The sequence below is a fragment of the Macrotis lagotis genome, chromosome 1, assembly GCF_037893015.1.
Source record: "Macrotis lagotis isolate mMagLag1 chromosome 1, bilby.v1.9.chrom.fasta, whole genome shotgun sequence".
NCBI lineage: Eukaryota > Metazoa > Chordata > Mammalia > Peramelemorphia > Peramelidae > Macrotis > Macrotis lagotis.
The window spans coordinates 492,802,224-492,823,982 of NC_133658.1; the positions used below are offsets into that span (position 1 = coordinate 492,802,224).

The following is a 21,759-nucleotide window of genomic DNA, read 5'->3' on the forward strand; positions in this document are numbered from 1 at the left end:
ATGAAATAATTAATTTCTATTAAATAATTTTTAGCATGAACTCCACAGACCATTGTCAGGAACCCCCAAAGGAATTGTGAACCACCCAAGTGGAAGTCATTTTCTGTGCTTGACTTTGTTTTCACTTCTGACTTCTTTTTCAGACCCAAATAATACCTTTGAACTTCTCTATCTCTCTCCCTCTCTCTCCTCCCCTTCTCCTTTTCTTCCTTTCTTCCCTTTATACCCCTCTTCATACACCTCTCCTCAGAACTAGAGTTCAGTTTTTTGCTTCTGGTTGATCCTTACCTTGTTCTCCTTTCTTTTTTATTACCTCCCTCTTCCATTCTCGCCATTTCCTTGTTGAGTTTAATTCATTTCTACACTTATCTCTTATGTGTTGATGTGTGTGTGTGCCCGTTTCCATGTTACACTATCTTTTGACTAGTTCAGATGAAAGTGAAGTTCAAGTGGTAGTCAGCCTCCCCTTACTGGTTTGTATAGACATCTTCTTGTATGCTACTAATTATATGGGTATCCCTCTCCTTTATGGGCAGCTAGGTGGTACAGAGGATAGAACACTGGTGGCCTTGGAGTCAGGAGATGGGAGTTCGAATTCAACCTCAGACACTTGCCACTTACTAGCTGTGTGACCTTGGGCAAGTCACTTGACCCTGACTGCCTCATATCCAGGGTCATCTCCAATCGTCCTGATTCATATCTGGACCCAGATGGTTCTGAAGAGAAAGTGAGGTTGGTGACTTAGCATAGAATCCCATCACTCAAATCCAATTCACATGCTTGTCGTGGCATCACCTCCCTGATGTCATGGTCTTCTTCGAGAATGAAGGACAAACATTAATCCCTCTCCTTTAATTCCCTAGTATATCCTTTTATTCCCTTCCCTTTTTTCTATCTCTGTTTTTTCCTTCCTTCCTTCCTTCTTTTTCTTTCATTTTTGCAAGGCAATGGGGTTAAGTGACTTGTCCAAGGACACACAGCTAAATAAGTTTTAAGTGTCTGAGACTGGATTTGAATTCCGGTTCTCCTGACTCCAGGGCTAGAGCTCTATCCATTGTGCCACCTAATTGCCCCAATTCACATTTCTTTCCTTTAAGATCTTCAAAACATAACAAAAATCAGTCTATCTTATTTGACTTTTTCCATGGTGACATCATAGTTTTTCAGGGATACTAGTGTCATTCCCCCATTTCATTTTTAAATTTTCCTTTTTGCTTACCTGTAATTTTTATCTTTCTCTTTATTCCTATGTTTGTAAACAAGTGTTTAATCAGTTCTGGTCTTTTCATCAAGATTACTTAAAAGTTCTCTATTTCGTTAAATGTATATATTTTTTTCCTGTATAATTATTCTCAGTCTTTCTGGTTGAATTATTCTTGGATATCTTATCTTTTTCCTTTTGAAATATAATATTCCATGTTCTCAGCTCTTTTTTTAAAGAAGCTGCTAAATTTTATATTATACTTACTGAGGTTCCTTAGTCCTTGAATTCTTTCTTTCCAGATATTTGACCTGGAAACCCCTAGATTTTTGGCCACAAGGTCCCTATGAATTTTCATTTTGGAGTTTCAGAAGGTGATTGGTTGATTCTTTGGTGTTACTTCATGTAAAGAATAACACCAGGAAAAAACAAAAATAAAGAAATGAGAAAAGCAGCTACTGTACTTTCCTCTCACCTCCCCCCCCCCCATACATATATACCAATAAAAAGTTGGGTTTTTTGGATTATTTTCTTAGTAACTTTTGTTTTTGTCACCATTCTCAAATATACAGTTTCATTTTCCCCTATCTAGTGAGTCATCCCTTGTCACAAAAATTTTAAAAGAAAAAAGGGGAAAAATAAATTTTAAAATTAATCAATTTTTCAACCAGTCTATGACAATCTGTGCAGTATTCTATTTGCATAGTTCTCTCCCTCTACAGTGTAAGGAAAGAGGTTTATTTTCTCAAGTCTTCTACAGAGTTAATCTTGATTGTTATAAATACACAACATTCTGTTTCAGGATTTTTTTGTTATTCTCTCTATATTACTTTGGTCATTTTTTTCTTATTTATTTTCTTATTTCTGATTATTTTATTCTATCAGTTCATGAATGTCTTCCCACGTATCTCTGAGTTCTTCATATTCTTTATTTCTTTCAGTGTCGTTACTTTCCAATCCATTCATTTTTGCCAATATATTCAGCCATTCCCTATTTGATGAACATTTACTTTGTTTCCAGTTTTTTACTACTATTAAAATTGCTGCCATCAATAATTTAATGTATGAGACCCTTTTTTTCTGTCTTTGACTTTCTTGGTGATTATGCCTAGCATCAGGATCTGGTATCAAAGACTATAAGCATTTTAGTTACTTTTTTTTAAAGCATAGTTCCACATTGTTTTCATAATATTGGACCAATTTAATCTACTTTGGACAGCCCCACTGTATCTTATTAATCTTATCTTTTGTCATCTTTGACAACTTTCTGGGTGTGAGGTAAAACTTGAGTTGTTTTACTTCAGATTTTTCTCATTCAAAACATGTTCTGAGAAGATATTTTCTCTGTAAATTTCCATTCCTCATTTTTCTCTAATGTTGAAATTCCAAAGAAATATATCTTTTCTGAGGTGTAGACAATCTACAAATTTGTAGAGGAAATGCAATTAAATTAAAAGAAATTTGAGAACTATTTTACTGTTTAGCTTAGGTGGAATAAAGAAGGAATACCAACTGTCTCTATATAATGTCATTAACTTATAGTAAAGATTAAAATCAGTGCTAAATTGAGCAACTGAATGTTACCAGTGAACATAATATCTATTAATTTTTTGTAGAGAGTTATTTTGTATAAATAGACATTAAATTATATTTCTCAAGTTATTGAAACAAAAAGTTTTCTTATTTGTCTTTTTTTCTGCTCATAGGTATTTTCATGTAGAAGTAATATGAATAAACATCTCTTGACCCATGGAGATAAGAAGTATACATGTGAAATCTGTGGACGCAAATTCTTTCGGGTAGATGTGCTTAGGGATCATATTCATGTTCATTTCAAGGTACTTGTACATTATTTTCCATACCTTTTTTGTGTTGCCTAATTCTGGGATTGTTGCATGATTTGGTAGCATTCTAAAATAATTATCAGCCTTGCTTAGATCAAATATTGTTTCAAAAAAATTAATGTCTTTATTATATCATTTGCATTTCCCTTCCAAGGAGGCATGCCTTATAATCTCTGTTCTTTCAAATCTGAGATTTCTCTGAAATTTCCTCTCTCTTATAACACAAATAAGATTCTAACTAGCTCTTTCCCCAAATGATGGACACTCCCTCAATTTCCAGTTCATTGCTAGTATAAAAAGAGCTATTATAAATACTTTTTATGTAGGGGTTCTGTTCTTATATACATCTGGTAGTGGTGTTGCTGAGTCAAAGAATTTGCAAAATTTATTAGCTTTTTAAAAATAGTTCATAATTAGCACAGGTTTTCTGTGTCTACATTCTCAAAATGTGATCATTAAAAAAATTATATTTGGTACTTACCATATCTGATCCTACTCATCAAAGGAAATAAGTAGAATCATTAAAAGGGAAGCATTTGAATCCTTTCTTCAAAAGAACCATCAGATAGGAAAATTGATCAAAGAAGAGATTCTTCAGATGGAGCCAAGGTGGAATTGATGAAGCACTCAGCTGATCTCTCTAATATTCCCTTCTGAAAAACATTAAATAAAATAACACCTCAAATCTAATTCTGGAGTAGCAGAGCCATCAAAAGGTGAGGAGATACTCTTCTAGCTCAAGTAAATGTAGCGGGTCAGAAACAGTTCTGTAAGAAGAAGATAGAGGGGGCGGCTAGGTGGCGTAGTGGATAAAGCACCGGCCTTGGGAGTCAGGAGTACCTGGGTTCAAATCCTGTCTCAGACACTTAATAATTACCTAGCTGTGTAGCCTTGGGCAAGCCACTTAACCCCATTTGCCTTGCAAAAAAAAGAAAGAAGAAGAAGAAGAAGAAGATAGAGACTGGCCAGGAGCCCAGTCAGATAAAATGCCAGTGGTGGAACTAGGCAGCATTCAGAAGCTCTCAAACCTCTAGACTGGTCAGAAGGGTTACAGGAGATCCCTGTGCTAGCACTGGATGCAGAACTAACTTTATTGCTGATAACCACTTCTGGGTCATAGTTCCTGGGCAGGAGCCTTAAAGAACAGTATCACTTCTGATCCCAAAAGTAGAGGGTAGTTAAGAAGCAGTATCACTTTCAGTCCCAAGGGATCAGGGGCCATTGCAGGTAAAAGTCTAGAGTGCAGATCAGGAGAATAGTAACCGTATTTCTCCTCAGATCATATCACCTTGGAAGCACCCAAAAATTCTTGATCTCCAGAACTCTGTATTCCCATAGATGATATTAACTACAGAGCCAAAATTTGGAGTGATGTCATTGTTTTCACATTGTATAAAAAAAGAAATTGAAATATGGGAAGCCCTTTTCTTTGGCAAATGTTGACAAAGAGATGATGCAAAGAATAAGAAAAAAAATCTGTTTTACAAGAAAAAGGAAAGCAAATGAATTGACTAAAGCAAAAACTGTTGAAAAAACAAGACAACCAAAAAAATGAGATGAAAGCTATGATTTGAAAGTAATGATGGAAATCTGGATCAATTCTTAGTCTCCAGCTCTGTTTACCTATTCCTGAGGCTTTACAGTTAAGAATAAGCAGTTGCTTCCTATTCCTTCCCTCCAGCTGGAGAGCCCAGGAATTTACTTATCACCAAGAATGACCACATGTAGTTTCACTACTGATAAGAGAAATACAGATTAAAACAACTCTGAAATACCACCTCGTACCAGTCAGATTGACTTAACATGGCACAAAAGAATATGGAAAAATTGGAACACAAATGCACTAGTGGTGAAGTTGTGAAGTAGTCCAGTCTTTGAACAGTCTGGAACTCTGCTCAAAGGGTTACAAAATTGTAAATACTTTTTGATCCAGCAATACCACTACTTCAGTATATATCCCAAAGAAATTTAAAAAAGGTGGGGGAAATAGGAGTTATTAAATATTTATAGCAACTCTTTTTATGTCAGAAAGGAATTGGAAATCAAGGGATGCTCATTAATTGGGGAGTGACTAAACAAGTTATGGCATATGATTGAGGTGGAATACTATTATGCTATAAGAATTGACCAATAAGATGGCTTCAGAAAACCTGGGAAAACTTAAATTAACTGATGCAAATGTAAGTGAGCAGAACCAGGAAAACATTTTACATAGTAATAGCAATATTGTATGATGATCAACTGTGAAATATTTAGCTACTCTGATCAAGGCATTTATCCAAAAAATTACCCAAAGGTCCAATGATGGAAAATACTGTAATACTGATAAACTTTAAATGAAGATTAGAGTAGCTTTTAAAATTTTATTTATAGTTTTATTTTGTTTGGAAATATGTTTGCATGACTTCCCATATATATATATAATCAACATCAAATTGCTTGCCTTCATAAGGAGTAGGGAAGGGCAGAGGAGGGAGGAAGAGAATTTGGAATTCAAAATTTTCAAAGATGAATATTAAATTGTTTTACATGTAATTGAGAAATATATACATATACATGGACCAAATATTATATCCATAAAATGTAACAAGGATCAACAAGATAAATATTTTTAAATATTGATAATAAACTGAAAAATGAATAGTTTATGATATAATTGATAAATTAATATTTTTGTTTCTTGTTTTATTTTAAGTCTTGTTTGTTTTCCAAGAGATAGTGAGGAAGCAAAAAGAGCATGATTAGTCTAAAGAATCTAAGAATTAAAAAGTAGAAAACTCTGGAAGAAAGGTGAAAAATGAATTTATCTAGGAAGAAAATCTTAATCGTGAATACATTACTACTACTGAAAAGTATCTCTTTACTAAAAAAAAGAAGGTAAAATAGAGTTGCATAAAGTCTAATAGGAACCCAAGAATGCAGGTAAACTAGAGTATTTTTTGTTTTGTCTTGTATTTTATGATAAAGGAAAGGTTCTGTTCTGCAATAGAACATTGCAAAATGCAGAGGGGAGGAGTGAGAAAGAACTGATTTGTTTTTTAAAGATTAAAAAAACCGATGAACTAGATCAAGAGAAAAGAATATTATCAAAATTTTAAAAATTATAGCAAAGTAGAAAATTCATCACAAAAAATTATATCAAAATAGAAATTTCAAAGAAAATTGATATGTATCTACAAAATTGTGAATACCCAAACTATCAAGATAAGATATAGAGAACTTAATCAACCCAGTCTTGGGGAAAAATAAGAAACTGAACCAGATCAATTAATAGTCTACAAAAATAATTTTCAAAATAGAAACAAAGGGCACTTTAACAAAATTCTTTTATAAGACAAATATGATTTGACTAACACAAATAACAAAAAGCACAAACGTTCCCTTTCTCTCAGCTTAGGATTTCATTGTCTCATGTAGAGAAAATTGAGGTCATTCAACATGAGATCCTTCTCTCTTTATCTCAACTTGTTCTCCTCCATTCTCCTGACCCATATCATCCTCAATTCTCTCCTATCTCTCAGTCTCTGACTATGAGTTAGTCTTTCTCATTGCCAAGACCAATCCTCCTACATGTGCCCTTGAATCCCATTCCTTCTTATTTTCTCCAGTGGATTGCAACTTCAATCATCCTCTTCCCCTTTCCCTTTTTATTTGATCTTCAACCTTTCCCTGTCTAGTGGGTCTTTAGCTACTATCTTCAAAGATGTCCAAGTCCCTCCTTAAAAAATATGCACCAGATCTTAACCTCAATTTATCTTTTTACTCTTCCCTTTTTTCAGCCAAACTTCTAGAAAAAACTGTCACTGTTTTTGTTTCCTGTCCTCTCACTTTTTAGCGCTCTCTCTCTCTCTCTCTCTCTCTCTCTCTCTCTCTCTCTCTCTCTCTCTAGGTTTTTTCAAGGCAAACAGGGTTAAGTGGCTTGCCCAAGGCCACACAGCTAGGTAGTTATTAAGTGTCTGAGGCCGGATTTGAACCCAGGTACACTCCTGACTCCAGGGCCAGTGCTTTATCCACTGCACCACCTAGCTGCCCAACTTTTTAGCTCTTTTAAATTTGGTTTCATCATTAGGCTGAAATTGCTATCTCCAAAGTTTTCAATTATCTCTAAATCAGATCTAATTTCCTTTTTTTGAGCTAGGTAATTATTTAGTTTCTGAGCCAAATTTGAACTCAGGTCCTCCTGACTGGAGTCTGGAGCACTATCCACTGTGCCACCTAGCTGCCCCTGTCTTCTAAATCTCTTGATAATTGCATGGGTTACAGTAGAGTGCATAGGTTACCTTTCACTTATCCTTTACTTTGCCTAAATGCATCTTTTCTGGTCATTCAGCTCTCTGAGAAAAATCTCCATGGCATTCCAATCTGTATTGATATGAATTTATACCCATTATGTTCCACTCTTGCCCTCTGAGTGAATTTTAATTTAATTTTTTTAGAAAACCATGGTAACTCTTGTAGCTATGAAGCTTTATCAGATGGATGTTGGTATTAAAAAAGAGTCTTTTTGAGGTAATTAAAATAATTAATAAGCATTTAATATGTACCTTTGTGCTATGCATTGGAGATAAAAATAAGAATGAATCAGTTCATAATTACAAAGAGCTTGTATTCTGATGATGATATTTGTCCTTCATTCTCGAAGGTGATGCCATGACAAGCATGTGAATTGGATTTGAGTGAGAGGGTGCTGTGCTAAGCCACCAGCCTCACTTTCTCCTCCAGTGTCATCTAGATTCAGTTGCCAGATATGAAAATGAGGACAATTGGAGATGACCTTACATGCAAGGCAATCAGGGTTAAGTGACTTGCCCAAGGTCACACAGTTAGTAAGTGGCAAGGGTCAGAGGCTGAATTCAAACTCCTCTCCTTCTGACTCCAAGACCAGTACTCTATCTACCTCACCACCTAACTGCCCTCTATTGATTGGGACAGCAGTGATATATATATGACAGCAATGAAGTATATGCAAACAAAGTAGTTTAAATACAAGGTTATTTGGGAGGGAAAGTTGGAGAAATCAAAAAAGACTTCATGTTGGGGGGAAAAAGACAACACTACACAATTTTCCAAAGGTGATTCAGTTTTTGTACTAGTTCATTTTCTTTCCACATGTATTGATTGACTAGCTCTCTAGATTGTTCATCTAATTGTATCACTGCAAAAGTATTTGCAGCTGTCCTAAAGGAAATCTGATATGAAACCCAAATCAAAGAGATTAAATAAATGTGGTGAAGTCTTCCAGGATACTTCTTTTTGTAGATAACATTGTGCTCATTGCAACAAACCTATAGTATGATATAGAGCTTCCTAAGTGAAACCTCTAATAACTCAAAAGATTATAACTATTCACACAAGAAAATTCACATGGGTAAATGATAACTATTGTCCAAATTTTGAGATGCAGTTCAAAGGACTAGTGAGTCCAGTGGCAGAAAAAAATAGAAACAAAGAGTTGAGTGGTTCTGTCTTCTCTCGTCTGTTATCCATTCCAAATAATGTTATCCCTTTTATGTTCTTTCTTTAAAAAAAAAAAATCTTAACTCGTAAAATTATTCTTACCATTAATCCAGAGATGTAGTTCATTCCAAGCATTAGCACTCCATTTTCCCTTTCTTAGAGTGCCATGCTAATCTTTTGTAATCATACTCATTTATCTGTCCTTGTTTTTATCTTCTATACATATAATTTAAAATGTTTTTAGTTCTCTGTATATCCATATTGTTTTCTCTAATTGGCTCTCTTTTTTCCTTCTCATTTCAATTATTTGCTTTCCTGATTAAAATTATACTCTTATAAGCTTTCCATTCTTCCTAGCTTGACTTTTGTAGAAAACTGGGTTACGCTTTTGAGCAGAAAAACTATAGATTAAATATAATCAAAATTAAGAGAAGAATCATGAACATTACACAAAATGAAAGTGATTGCATTTTATTCAATCAGTGAACACTGATCCTTTGAGGAGTTCAGTGGGACAGCTGATCAAGCCCAGCCTTAGAACTTACTAGCTGTGTGACCATAGGCAAGTCACTTAACCGCTAGCTACTTTCAAAAACAAACAAAAAAAGTTCAAAGACAGTGCACCAAAAACTTCCATTCCCCATCCAAATAATTTCATTTTATAATGGCTTCAGTGAACTAGTCCTAATTACTTCCTGTCAGTCATCATTCTCAAATTTAGGCTTCTAAAACTTTATTGGATAACTGACAGAATTTTTTATTAATTGAAATTTAATTTTAATTTTCCAGTTACATGCAATGGTAGTTTTTCAACATTCATCCATTTGTGAATTTGTGTACCATATTTTTCTATCAGTCTCCCTTCCCTTCCCCCTCCCATAGGGAAAGACTAGTTTTTAAAGATGCATTTCCAGAGAAAATTTTCAAAAAGATAGTGTGATAATTAGAATCATGGAGCATGAAGACTCTCCAAGGGCAACCAATTCAGGGGTTTTTAACCTTTTCATATCATATCATAGATCTCCTGGGAACTCTCTTGGAAGTGTATGAACTTCTTAGAATAATGTTTGTTACTTGAATTTATAATTGAAGGAACTAAATTCCAATGAGCAGTATTGAAAATAAAGCTGTAATTTTTTTTCCTGATACAAGTTTGTAGAATCATGTTCCGGGATCCTTTTGGCATCTGTAGCAGTAATGCTAGCTGCATGAGGAGTAAAGATTTTGAAAACTCCCTTCCTTCTACTGGCAACAGTAAACTGGTTCTTTCTTTTCCAGGACATTGCATTAATGGATGACCACCAGAGGGAAGAATTCATTGGTAAAATTGGTATTTCATCAGAAGAAAATGACAACTCTGATGAAAGTGCAGACTCAGAGCCTCACAAGTATAGCTGTAAACGGTGCCAGGTAATGTATAATTTTGTAGTTAAATTCTTGGGCTTGGATTTGCCTTGAATGGAAACTTCATTCCATACTATAGATGATCAGAATAGATTACCTGATATTTTAGTGGTAATAAAATGTGAGGGACTAACTTTCTCATAAACTAATATATACTAAAACCTAATGTGTATGAATACTTTTTTTTAAACTAACCAGCTTCTTGATATGACAAATTTGGCATGTAACTTTTTTGGAGGCAACCTTGAAAAAATTCAAATGACTTTGTGATCTCATCAATTCGAAAGTTCCTTCCAATGATGCAACCCACCATATCTGTCCAATTCCTATGACTCTTTTTCATGTTTTCTCAAAAGTTTTTTTTCCCTTATCATACAGTTTCATGATGACATCCTTTATTCCTGTTCTTCTTTGAGGTTCCTTCCCACATCCTCCACTCTGTGTTACCTGGGCTCTGTGTTGCAATACTAGTTTATAGCTCTCCATGTCTTGCTACTGTATAGCACCACTGATAAAGAGTTAGTATTGAGAAGATGGACCTTTGCTTTATGGGAAGCTTAGGTTTCTTGTTTTTTTTTTTTTAATTTAATTTAAATTAATTTTTTCAATTGATATTTTATTTTTCCAATTACATGTTATGAAAGTTTTCCAACATTTACCCACATTTGCATATCTTTAAGTTACATAATTTCCTTCCACCCTACCTCCCATCCCCCCCAATGATAAACAGTCAGGTGAATACTGTACTTACACATTTGCATTTAACATGTTTACAGATTAGTCGTTTTCAGTGTGAGAAATTAGAATTAAGGGGAAAGAAAGAAAACCATGGGATAGGAAGGAAATACATAAGAGAAAATTTTAAAAAGTGAATGTAGTGTTCATTCAGATTACTAAAGTGTTTTTTGTTGTTTCATTTTGTCTTGTTTTTCTTCCTGTGGATGGGGATAGCATTGACCATAGCCAGTCTCTTAGAGTTGTCTGAGCTCTCTGAACTGCATCCATCAAAGCTGATCAACTCACAGTGTTGACATTTTAATGTGTATAATGTTCTCTTGGTTCTGCTTCCTTCACTGTAATTCGATGCATGCTTCTCTAGAGTCTGACCATTTATGGTTTCTTATAGAACAATAGTACTCCATAATAGACCATAACTTGTTCAGCCATTCCCAAATTGATAGGCATCTCTCAATTTCCAAGTCTTTGCTACTCCAAGAAAGAGCTGAAGCTTAGGATTCCTAAAAGAAATTACAATTTCCCAAAAACAATCCAGTTTTCAACTTCAGGTCGAGTTCATTGTCAATATGAAGACACAAAGGCAAACCAATAGATGAACAGATCGACGGTTGAATGAACAAATAGTTGGACAGAGTAAATATGTATTAAGCACTTATGTAATAGATGCCATGCTAATCACTAGCAGTCTCATCATTCCTCCCTGGACTCTATTTAGACTCCTTTTTCTATCACAACCAGGAAACCCTCTTCTCTTGGAAAATCACTCTGCTTTGCAGCCTTCTCATCCTGGAAGGTCACTTTGCCCTTCTAAACCCCCTTTTCTAGTTATTTCCTTCTAGAACCTCCATTTTAAGACAGTACTTAGGGCAAACATATCATTCCTTTATTCTTCTCTAGGCTTTACTTCTGGACTTATTTTTCCACCATGATACCTCAAGGCTTCTCACCTTAAAAGACCACTTTTCCCGTGAAGCCTTCTCACCTGCAGCCTATTCTGCCTCTATGACTCCTTCCTTTCACTTTTTGGCTCCTTCCAGAATCTACTTTTGAAGGAAGGGCATCTTCCCAAGCCAGCCATGTTCATTCCTCCATTTTTCTCTGGGCTCTACGCCTTTCTCCATCCCTCTCATTTCCTTGCTTTTCAGCTTCCTCTTATGTGTTGACATCTCCCATTAGAAGGAGAACTTTTTGAGGTGTTATCTTTGTGATTTCTATTTTTTATTCCCAGACTTTAGTGAAAAGTCTGATACATCTTAAGTATTTGATGCTTATTGACTTTACTGTCCTCAAAGAGACAACACATAAAAGGGAGGATTGGGGAAGAGGGGGAAGTGCAGATTATTTGGGAAATGGTTTGGCAACATAGTTAAGGTAACTGTTTGCTTATCAAAGGCCCTCATCCCAGGTGAAGTGTCTAAGCCTTCAGTGACATGAGAGAGAGATGAAGATGATGGCTGATTTGTGGGCACCAATGGTAAGGAGATGGCCAGAAAATATACCAGCTATATATACCTAAGAATAAATATGGCATACATTTAAATTAGAGGACACACCTTACATGTTAAACTTTTATAACTATGTGCTTATTCTTTTATTTGGTCTTATTTTCTGTGTAAGACCAGACCAAATATCTTTCAGTGATGCAAACAGGATTATGTTGAAGACCACACTATCCAATTTCTCTTTAATTTGGACTCTGTACTGTATTGCTTACATTGAAGTGGCCAATATTTTTGACAAGCAAATTTGTTTAATATTTGTTTAATACCTCATTAAAACATCATTTGATGCTTATTTTCAGAGAGTCATTGAAAAAGGTGTTTCTGTTATTATACTGTTCAAGAAATTTCAAATAATGTTGATATAAAGATAAGATACACTTAGTTGTAAAAGAAACTTGTTCTACTTAATCAAATGCCTTTTTAAAATCAACAAAGAAGCACAATGAAATTCCCTACAACTTTCAGCCAATTGTGAAATAGTATGAACCTTAATGATGCTCTTTTCCAGGATGCCCTCAATGCAAATCTAGTTGACTTGTATATAAATTGATAATACTGATATTTTCTTGTAATACAAATTTGGTATACTAGTCCCTCAACATTTTCAGTTGTATAATTGCTAGTGTGGATCTCCTCTCTTTGTATTTGGTTTTTATTGTCTTTTATGCCATTTCTACCTCCTCTGTTAAGGACATTTAGGTCTTATTTTGTGGTCCAAGTGAAGTGGACCCATCATTTTTGATGAAGAAAATAATTTGTACTCCTCAATTTTTTTTTTGTAAGAGCTTTTCATTTTGATTCTGTGGATAGATCTCCTTCCATTTTTCATCCTTATGTACTTTCAGAACATAAGTTGGTTCTCCTGCCATCTGTCTTTTACTGTGCATTACTTCTGTTTTATAATATGATATTGTTCATTATCTTCCATCACTTTTTTCATAATTTTTTTAAACCTAGCTCTACATGTTTTTTAAAAAAAAAGATGCAAAAGATGGAGAATTAAAAAGCAGTAATTATTCCAACTCCTTTCCCAGCCATTCTCTTAAAAAACACACACTGTTCATGAAGTTTTTGAAATAGTAGATCCACAGGGGACTCATTGGAGACCCTTTGGGATCCTCATCTCTCAACTCCTCCATCTACTGCAGCTGGGGAACAGAAACTGATTGCATCAAACATAAAAACACTAGTGATGAAAATTCTTACTCTTTCTCACTACCCTTCTTTTAAAGAGGAAGCAGGGAACAAGGAGAGGCAATTTTTTTTTTAAATAGTATAGACAGGGGCGGCTAGGTGGCACAGTGGATAGAGCACTGGCCCTAAAGTCAGGAGTATCTGAGTTCAAATCTGGCCTCAGACACTTAATAATTACCTGTAGCTGTGTGACCTTGGGCAAGCCACTTAACCCCATTGCCTAGCAAAAACCTAAAAAAAAAAAAAATAGTATAGACGGTGGGCGGCTAGGTGGCACAGTGGATAAAGCACTGGCCCTAAAGTCAGGAGTACCTGAGTTCAAATCTGCCCTCCAACACTTAATAATTACCTAGCTGTGTGGCCTTGGGCAAGCTACTTAGCCCCATTTTGCCTTGCAAAAACCTAAAAAAAAAAAAAAGGAAAAAGTATAGTATAGACAGAAACATACAATTCATTGTGATTTGGATAAACCTACCTATATAAAATAAAATTAAAATATAAAGATATTTTCAATATAACTATGTGCTTAAAGTTAAAACAACAGACTAGAGAAAAATATGGTTTTCTTCAGTTGAATTCTAAAAGGGTAATAAGCATTTTAATCATAGAGAAGGTAACAACAAAAAATTTGAATAATTGAAAGACATAAGAAAAATATCATTATGCTGAAATTTACCAATGCAATGAATTAATTGAAATACTTTTCAATGTAACAAAGCACAAATGGCCTAGCATCAAGACACTTAAAGGAAAAGCTAATTGAGTTAAAGGAAGAAACAGATAGTAAAACTATAATTAGAGAAGAAGCTCAATATATCCCTCCCTGAGCTAAAGAAAGCTTAGCAAAAAAAATAGAAATATGATTTGAAAAAGTTAGAGATGATAACTTCCTATTGATTATTGAATAGCAATAGAAAAGAGTATATATATTTTTCAGTTGCAAGTAAATTTTATTCATAAATTATTTTACAGTTTTTACAATTACTATTAACAAAAACTGACCATGCATTTAGGACAAAAAAAATCAGAAATATTTAACACATCCTTGGCTAACCACAAGGCAATAAAAATTATTTTCAACAAAGAACTACCAGAGAAAGAGTTAAGAATTAAAAATTAAATTTAAGATTAAGAATAAAGAACAACAGGGGCAGCTAGGTGGATAATTACCTAGCTGTGTGGCCTTGGACAAGCTACTTAAGCCAGTTTGCCTTGCAAAAACCTAAAAAAAATAAAAATAAAAAAAGAATAAAGAACAACAATCCCCTCCCAAAAGCAAAGGAACAAAGGCAGGAAAAATAAATTATTTCATTAAACAAAATGATAACAATTAGACAACATATAAAATTTTTAAGTATGGAACTATACCTAAGGAATTTTTTAAAAAATTTATTACAATCGGGTGGCGCAGTGGATAAAGCACTGGCCCTGGAGTCAGGAGTACCTGGGTTCAAATCTGGTGTCAGACACTTAATAATGACCTAGTTGTGTGTGGCCTTGGGCAAGCCACTTAACCCCATTTGCCTTGCAGAAACCTAAAAAAAAAAAAAATTTATTATAATCAACTAACAAGAAATAGAGAATAGATTGATGAATCATGTAACTGAAAATATATAATACTAAGACCGTGAAAAAAGCAAGATTAAACACCAAAATTCTGAGAATCAAAGAGATTAATAAAATTTAAAGTTAAAATATTTCATGAAGCATTCAATTTTTTAAAAGCATAAATAAGGGGTGGCTAGGTGGCGCAGTGAATAGAGCACCAGCTTTGTAGTCAGGAGTACCTGAGTTCAAATCTGACCTCAGACAGTTAATAATTACCTAGCCGTGTGGCCTTGGGCAAGCCACTTAAACCCACAGCCTTGAAAAAAAAAAGAAAAAAATCTAAAAGCATAAATAGGTAAATATGAAAGGAGAGAGTAGCAGACAATGCTTGAAATTTGTTCTTATCAGAATTAATTCAGAGATAAAAGAATATATATACACACTCAGTTGGGTTTAGAAATCTATCTTACCTGGGGGAATTTCAAATGTTCCTGTTGAAACGACCAGAGCTGAACAGAAAATTTGATCTTCAAGTACAGGACTCAAGTGAAGCATAGAGAGGATGAGAAGGGTAAATTATGAGGAACTTAATGAGAAGTGAATTATGTGTATTCCTGCATGGAAAGATGATAATGATAATACTCATATGAACCTTCTCATTGAATAGGGAAGGTAGTAGGAGCTTTTATAGATGAGGCACAGGAGAAAGCTGAATTTGAAGATATATTATAAAAATGGAGTCATTGGGTGAAAGGGAAATGTACTGGGAGTAAGAGAAAGGAAAGGTAGAAAAGGCTAAGATATTTCATATAAAAGTTATTTCCTGTAGCTTTTGCAATGGTATGGAAGGGGGTAAGCAAGGGGGAATGAGGGAGCCTTCATTCTCATCGGAAATGGCTCAACGAGGAAATAGCATACACACTCAATAAGGTATAGAAATCTAGAAGAAAAAGGAGCAAAGGGGGACAGGGGGAGGGAAGGGGGGTGTGGCTGATAGAGGAGAGGGTAGATTATAGGAGAGGATAGTCAGATATAACACATTTTCTTTTTTACTTTTTGCAAGGGGCTGGGATTGGGTGGCCTGTCCAGGACCACAGGACCAGGTGGTTGCTGGTTCTCTGGGGTGGGATGTAGGCTTGGGGCCTCCTGGCTCCTGGGCCAGTGCTCTGTCCCCTGCACCACTCAGCTGCCCCATGGCACATTTTTTGAAGGACAGATTTAAAGGAGAGAGAAAATATAATAGATGGTAATGGGGAGGAATGGATGAAGGGAATTACAATCAGTAACAGCAACTGGAAAAATATGGAAGTAACATCTATGATGGACTTATGATAAAGAATGTGATCCACCTGAGACAGCTGATGGTATCAGAACACAGACTGAAACACATTATTTTCTCTTCCTTTCACCTTATTTCTCACGAGGTTTTATATTTTTTGTGGAGGAGGGGGTATTATGTTTACTCTTAAAAAATAATATTTTAGTAATAATAAAGAAAATTTTAAAAAAAGAAATCTGTCTTACCCAACATGGAAATAAATAGTAGGATAAAAGAAAGCATTGAGGAGGTGATTATAGAGAAAGGATTAAGGAAAGCAATGGTTAGAAGCAAAACAGACTTTTGAGGAGATGCACGCACATACACACACACACACACACACACACACACACACACACACAAACATATAATATAAGCTTTTTTGTGATGGTATAAAATTGTAAACTGAGATGAATGCTCATCAATTGAGAAAGCTGAACCTATGGTATATGATTGTAATGGAATCTTATTGTGCTGTAAGAAATTAGGGGTGATTTCATAAAAACCTTGGAGGAATTAATAAGAACTGATGAAAAGTGAAATAAGCAGAATCAGGAAAACTTTGTACTTAGTAGCTTCAATATTCCAAGGATGGTAAACTATGAAAGACTTAGTTAACTCTGATCAAGACAATGATCCAAGATAATTCTGAATGACTCATGATGAAGATACTGTCTACCTACAGAGAGAAAACTAATGAACTGTGTAAACTAAAGCATAATTTTTTTGCTTTTTTTGTTTTTTTCTCCAACAATATGCTATGAAATATGTTTTACATTCTTTTATTGGTATAACTGATATCATTGCTTGCCTTTTTAGTCTCTAATCCATTTTGCCATCCCATCTGGTTTTATGGGTGAGTTCATCCTTTTCATAATCACAGTTGGGATTGCTAACTATACTTTCCCTTGATCTACTTTATAAAGGGAAGATGTAGTCCAATCAGACAGAAGGCCTAGGAATGTTTTCAATGATTTCAAAGGAAGGATGGCAACGGTGGAGAACAGGAACATAATGGAAAAGGGAGAAGGGAAGGGATAAGGAAATTATCCCATATAGATGGTGTACTCAAATAGAAATCTATACAGTAAAATAGGGGGCTGGGGGAAAGGAGAACACTTGAACCTGATTGTCATCTAATTACACAGAGTAGGGTAGGCAAATATATCTTAAACAACAGAGAAATAGGAGGAAAAAGATTTCAAGAAAAAATCAGGGGGAAGAAGATTCAGAGGAAGAATAGATTAAGGGGAGAGATTAGTCAGAAGCAAAACAAACTCTTAAAAAGGTGGAAAAAAGAGAAAGAAAAATATAATAGAATAAGATCAAGGGAAAGTATAGTTAGCAGTCCCAACTGTGATTATGAAAAGGATGAACTCACCCATAAAACCAGATGAGATGGCAAAAGGATTAGAAACCAGAATCTAACAATATAATAATAAACAGACTTTAAACAGAAAGCTAAAAATACATTTAATATAAGGGGTTGAAACAATCTATTATGCTTCAACTGAAATAAAAAATGCAGGGGGTAGACAAAACAAAAGAAAAATAGACATAATAAAAAGAGATAGAGGAAAAACTATTTTGCTAAAAGTTAATGACACATGATAGTATCAAAATTAAACATTAATCAAATGGAATAGTATGTAAATTCTTAGATAAAAAATGAGTTGTAGAAATAAATTGTAAAATATAATATGTATCTTAATTTAAATCTCTAAGACCTAAATAAATCTTTTTTAAAAAGAGGAAAATTTAAGAATCTGAATAGAATTTTAGAAAAAATAGCTGTTAAAGACCTATGGAAAATACTGAATGAGAGAATAGAGAAAAGTAGAGTTATTTCTGAGCCGTGCTTGTCACCTTCAGAAAAACTGACCATGTATGAGTGATTAAAAAATCTCACGAACAAATGCATAAAGGTAGAAATATAAATGCATTTTTACTGACCATAATGCAATAAAAATTATATTTAATAAAGATTCTCTCTAGAAAAATTAGAAACTATATATCAATAGTAAAGAATGGATGGGTCAAAGAACAAATCATAGAAATAAAAATCAATCCTTAGGCAAAAGTTTATATCGCTAAAAATTTTCATAATGAATAAGAAAAAACAAAGCAGATAATGAATTTATAACTGGAAATGTTTCCTTGAAAATAAAAGAGGACAAAAAGTTCAAGGAACTAGATATGTAATTAAAAAAAAAAGAAACCAGAGAGCCATCCCATTAAAAAAAAAATTGAACACCAAAACAAATCCTAAAAATCAAAGGAGAGATTAATAAAACAGAAAGCAAAAGATCATTAAATTAGTAAATAAAACTAGGGACTGTTTAAGAAAAATTGATTTTTAAAGAGAAGAAAATCAAATTACCAGTATCAAAAATGAAAAATGTGGCTTTACAGCCAAAGGAAAAAAAGAAAAAAATTGTTAGGCAGTATAAGTAAAGGAAAGGTCTTACCAAATTCTTTCCCTGACACAGCTGTGGCTTTGTTACTTAAACCTGGGAGGGTCAAAACAGAAAAAGAAAACTATAAAGCAATATCCCTTATGGTATTGATGGGCAAATTTTAAATATATATTAGCCAGGAGTCCAAAACTGTTTATCACAAAGATCCATATGCTAAGCCCTAGGTTGGGATATATATGGATACATGCAAGTTAAGGTTGTTTGAGATGTAAACATGTACATTCAGATGTGGAATACCCTAAACTGTGGAGTTTAAATGAAGACCAAAGTTTATCTTCATTTTTTTTAAATTTATTTTTATTAAAGATATTATTTGAGTTTTACAATTTTCCCCCAATCTTGCTTCCCTCCCCCCACTCCCACCCCACAGATAGCACTCTGTCTTTATCTTCAATTTTTAAAAGCTGTCTTATGTATTATGTCATTTTTCTTTTTTAGGTTTTTTGCAAGGCAAGGAGGGTAAGTGGCTTGCCCAAGGCCACACAGCTAGGTAATTATTAAATGTCTGAGGCCGGATTTGAACTCAGGTACTCCTGACTCCAGGGTCAGTGCTCTATTCACTGTGCCACCTAACCATCCCTCGTTTTTTTTTTGTTTTGTTTTTTTTGGTTTCGTTCTTCCGTTTGGGTTTGATTCTTCTCTCACATGATCAGTATGGATCTATTGTTTAGCATAATTATAAATGTAGAGCCTGTATATCAGATTGCTTTCGTTTAGGGGGAAGGAGGAAGGGAAAGGAGGGAAAAAAATCTAAAACATTGCAAAAAAAAATGACTGCTAAAACTACTGTTGCATGTAGTTCAGAAAACAAAATATTTTGGGGGGCGCATTTAGGTGGTGCAGTGGATAGAGCACTGGCCCTAGAGTCAGGAGTACCTGAGATCAAATCCAGCCCTCAGACACTTAATAATTGCTTAACTGTGTGACCTTGGGAAAGTCACTTAACGCCATTGCCTTAAAGAAATAAAAAGTTTTAAAAAATTATTTTTTAAAAAAGAAAGAATGGTTGCTTCAATATTAGAAAAACTATAAATATAACTAACCCATGTTTTTATCAAAAAACAAAAATGATAATTTTTTTATTTTTAAAAATTATTTTTCCAATTATATGCAAAGATAGCTTTCAACATTTATTTTTCTGTAAGGTTTTATGTTACACATTTTTCTCCCTCCCTTTCTTCCCTCTTCCTTCCCCTTGATAGTAAGTAATATGATATAGGTTATGCATGTATATTATGTTAAACATATTTCCATATTAATTGTGTTGTGAAAGCAGAATCAGAACAAAAGGGAAAAATATGAGGGTAAACATAAAACAAATTTTAAAAAGTAAAAAATAGTATGCTATGGTTTGCATTCAGATTCCAAGTTTCTTTCTCCAGATGTGGATGCTATTTTCCATTACAAGTCCTTTAGAATTGTACTGCTGATAAGAACTAAATCCATCATAGTATATCATCACACAGTGTTCCTGTTAATGGTACAAGTTCTGCTTAACTTGACTCAGCAGTACTTCATGCAAGTCTTTCCAGGCTTTTCAGAAGTCTGCCTTGTTTATGATTTCTTTTTTTTGGGGGGTAAGGCAATGGGGATAAGTGACATGCCCAAGGTCAAACAGTTAGTAATTATTAAGTGTCTGAGGTCAGTTTTGAACTCAGGTCCTCAAGGATTTGAACTCCAGGGCCAGTGTTCTATCCACTACATCACCTAGCTGCCTCCTGTTAGGATTTTTTTTTTTAGGTTTTTTCAAGGCAAATGGGGTTAAGTGGCTTGCCCAAGGCCACACAGCTAGGTAATTATTAAGTGTCTGAGGCTGGATTTGAACTTGGGTACTCTTGACTCCAGAGCTGGTACTCTATTCACTGCGCCACCTAGCCACCCCCATCCTGTTATGATTTCTTACAGAACAATAGTACTCCATCACATTCATATACCACAACTTGTTCAACCATTCCCCAATTGGGGGAGTTTCCAATTCTTTGCCACTACAAAAAGAGGGTTGCTTTAAATATTTTTGTACATGTGAATCTTTTTCACTTTTTTTTTTTAATGATCTCTGGGCTACAGACCTAGTACAAGTATTTCTGAATCAGAGTATGCACAGTTTTATTATCTTTTAGGCATAGTTCCAATTTACTCTTCAGAATAGTTGAATCAAATCACAACTCCACCAGCAATGCATTATTGTCCCAGTTTTTCTACATCCCCTCCAAAATTGATTATTCTCCTTTTTTGTTATATTGGTCAATCTGATAAGTTTGAGGTGGTACCTCAGAGTTGTTTTAATTTATAGTTCTCTTATCAGTAATGATTTAGAAATTATTCTTTAATAGATAAATAGATAAATACTCAATAGTTTTTGAGAAAAGAAATCGAAGTTATCATTAACATGTGAAAAAAATTCTCTCACTATTTGCAAACTGAAGCAATTCTGATGTTTCACCTCACTCCAATATGATTGCCAAAGCACTTTACAGAATATAACAACCATTCCTATAAAAACCAAGATCAAGATACATAGTGAGGATAAACCAGAGATTATTCCATTAAGATCAGTGATAACTATTATTCAATACATACTGTGTATAAATGCAAATAACACTAACACAAGAGAAGGGAATTGTGGAAATATGGTTAGCCAAAGGAGAAACAAAATTATTATTTTTTGACAGGTGAAAAAGATGATATTCCCAGTTCCCATAGGATACACTGCTTTTAGATTTCTTTGAATCTCTTTGTCATACCCTCAGCCATTAGAAAATCTCACTATTCTTCCAGACTGATTCTACCTAGTATTCACGTCTTAGCAGTACCTTGAGTCCCTGGGTAGAGGGCAGGACCATGGACTCCAGGGTCTCTGTTTAATAAAGTGTCTCAGTAATCTTCTCATTTCTTATAAATTCCACTGCCTTTAGATAACTTTAGACTTCTCTATCATACATACCCCTTACTAATTCCTCACCTTCATTTGCTTTTCAGCTTCCTTTAATGGTTATCTTCCCTCAATAGATCGTAATCTCCTCAAGGGAAGGGGCTATCTTTTTTTACTTGTATTTATATAACTAGAATATTTAAA

The 21,759-nt window shown here is 34.4% G+C and overlaps 1 protein-coding gene across 4 annotated transcripts in view; it reads left to right on the forward strand.

Moving 5' to 3' along the window:
- Window positions 1-21,759, forward strand: part of PRDM15 (PR/SET domain 15) — a 184,523-nt gene that overhangs the window by 123,557 nt on the left and 39,207 nt on the right. For all 4 annotated transcript variants that reach the window (XM_074213837.1, XM_074213838.1, XM_074213840.1 and 1 more), the window contains 2 exons: window positions 2,908-3,039; window positions 9,781-9,912. In XM_074213837.1, coding sequence (XP_074069938.1) covers window positions 2,908-3,039; window positions 9,781-9,912 — 264 coding nt within the window. The remainder of the gene's footprint in view (window positions 1-2,907; window positions 3,040-9,780; window positions 9,913-21,759) is intronic.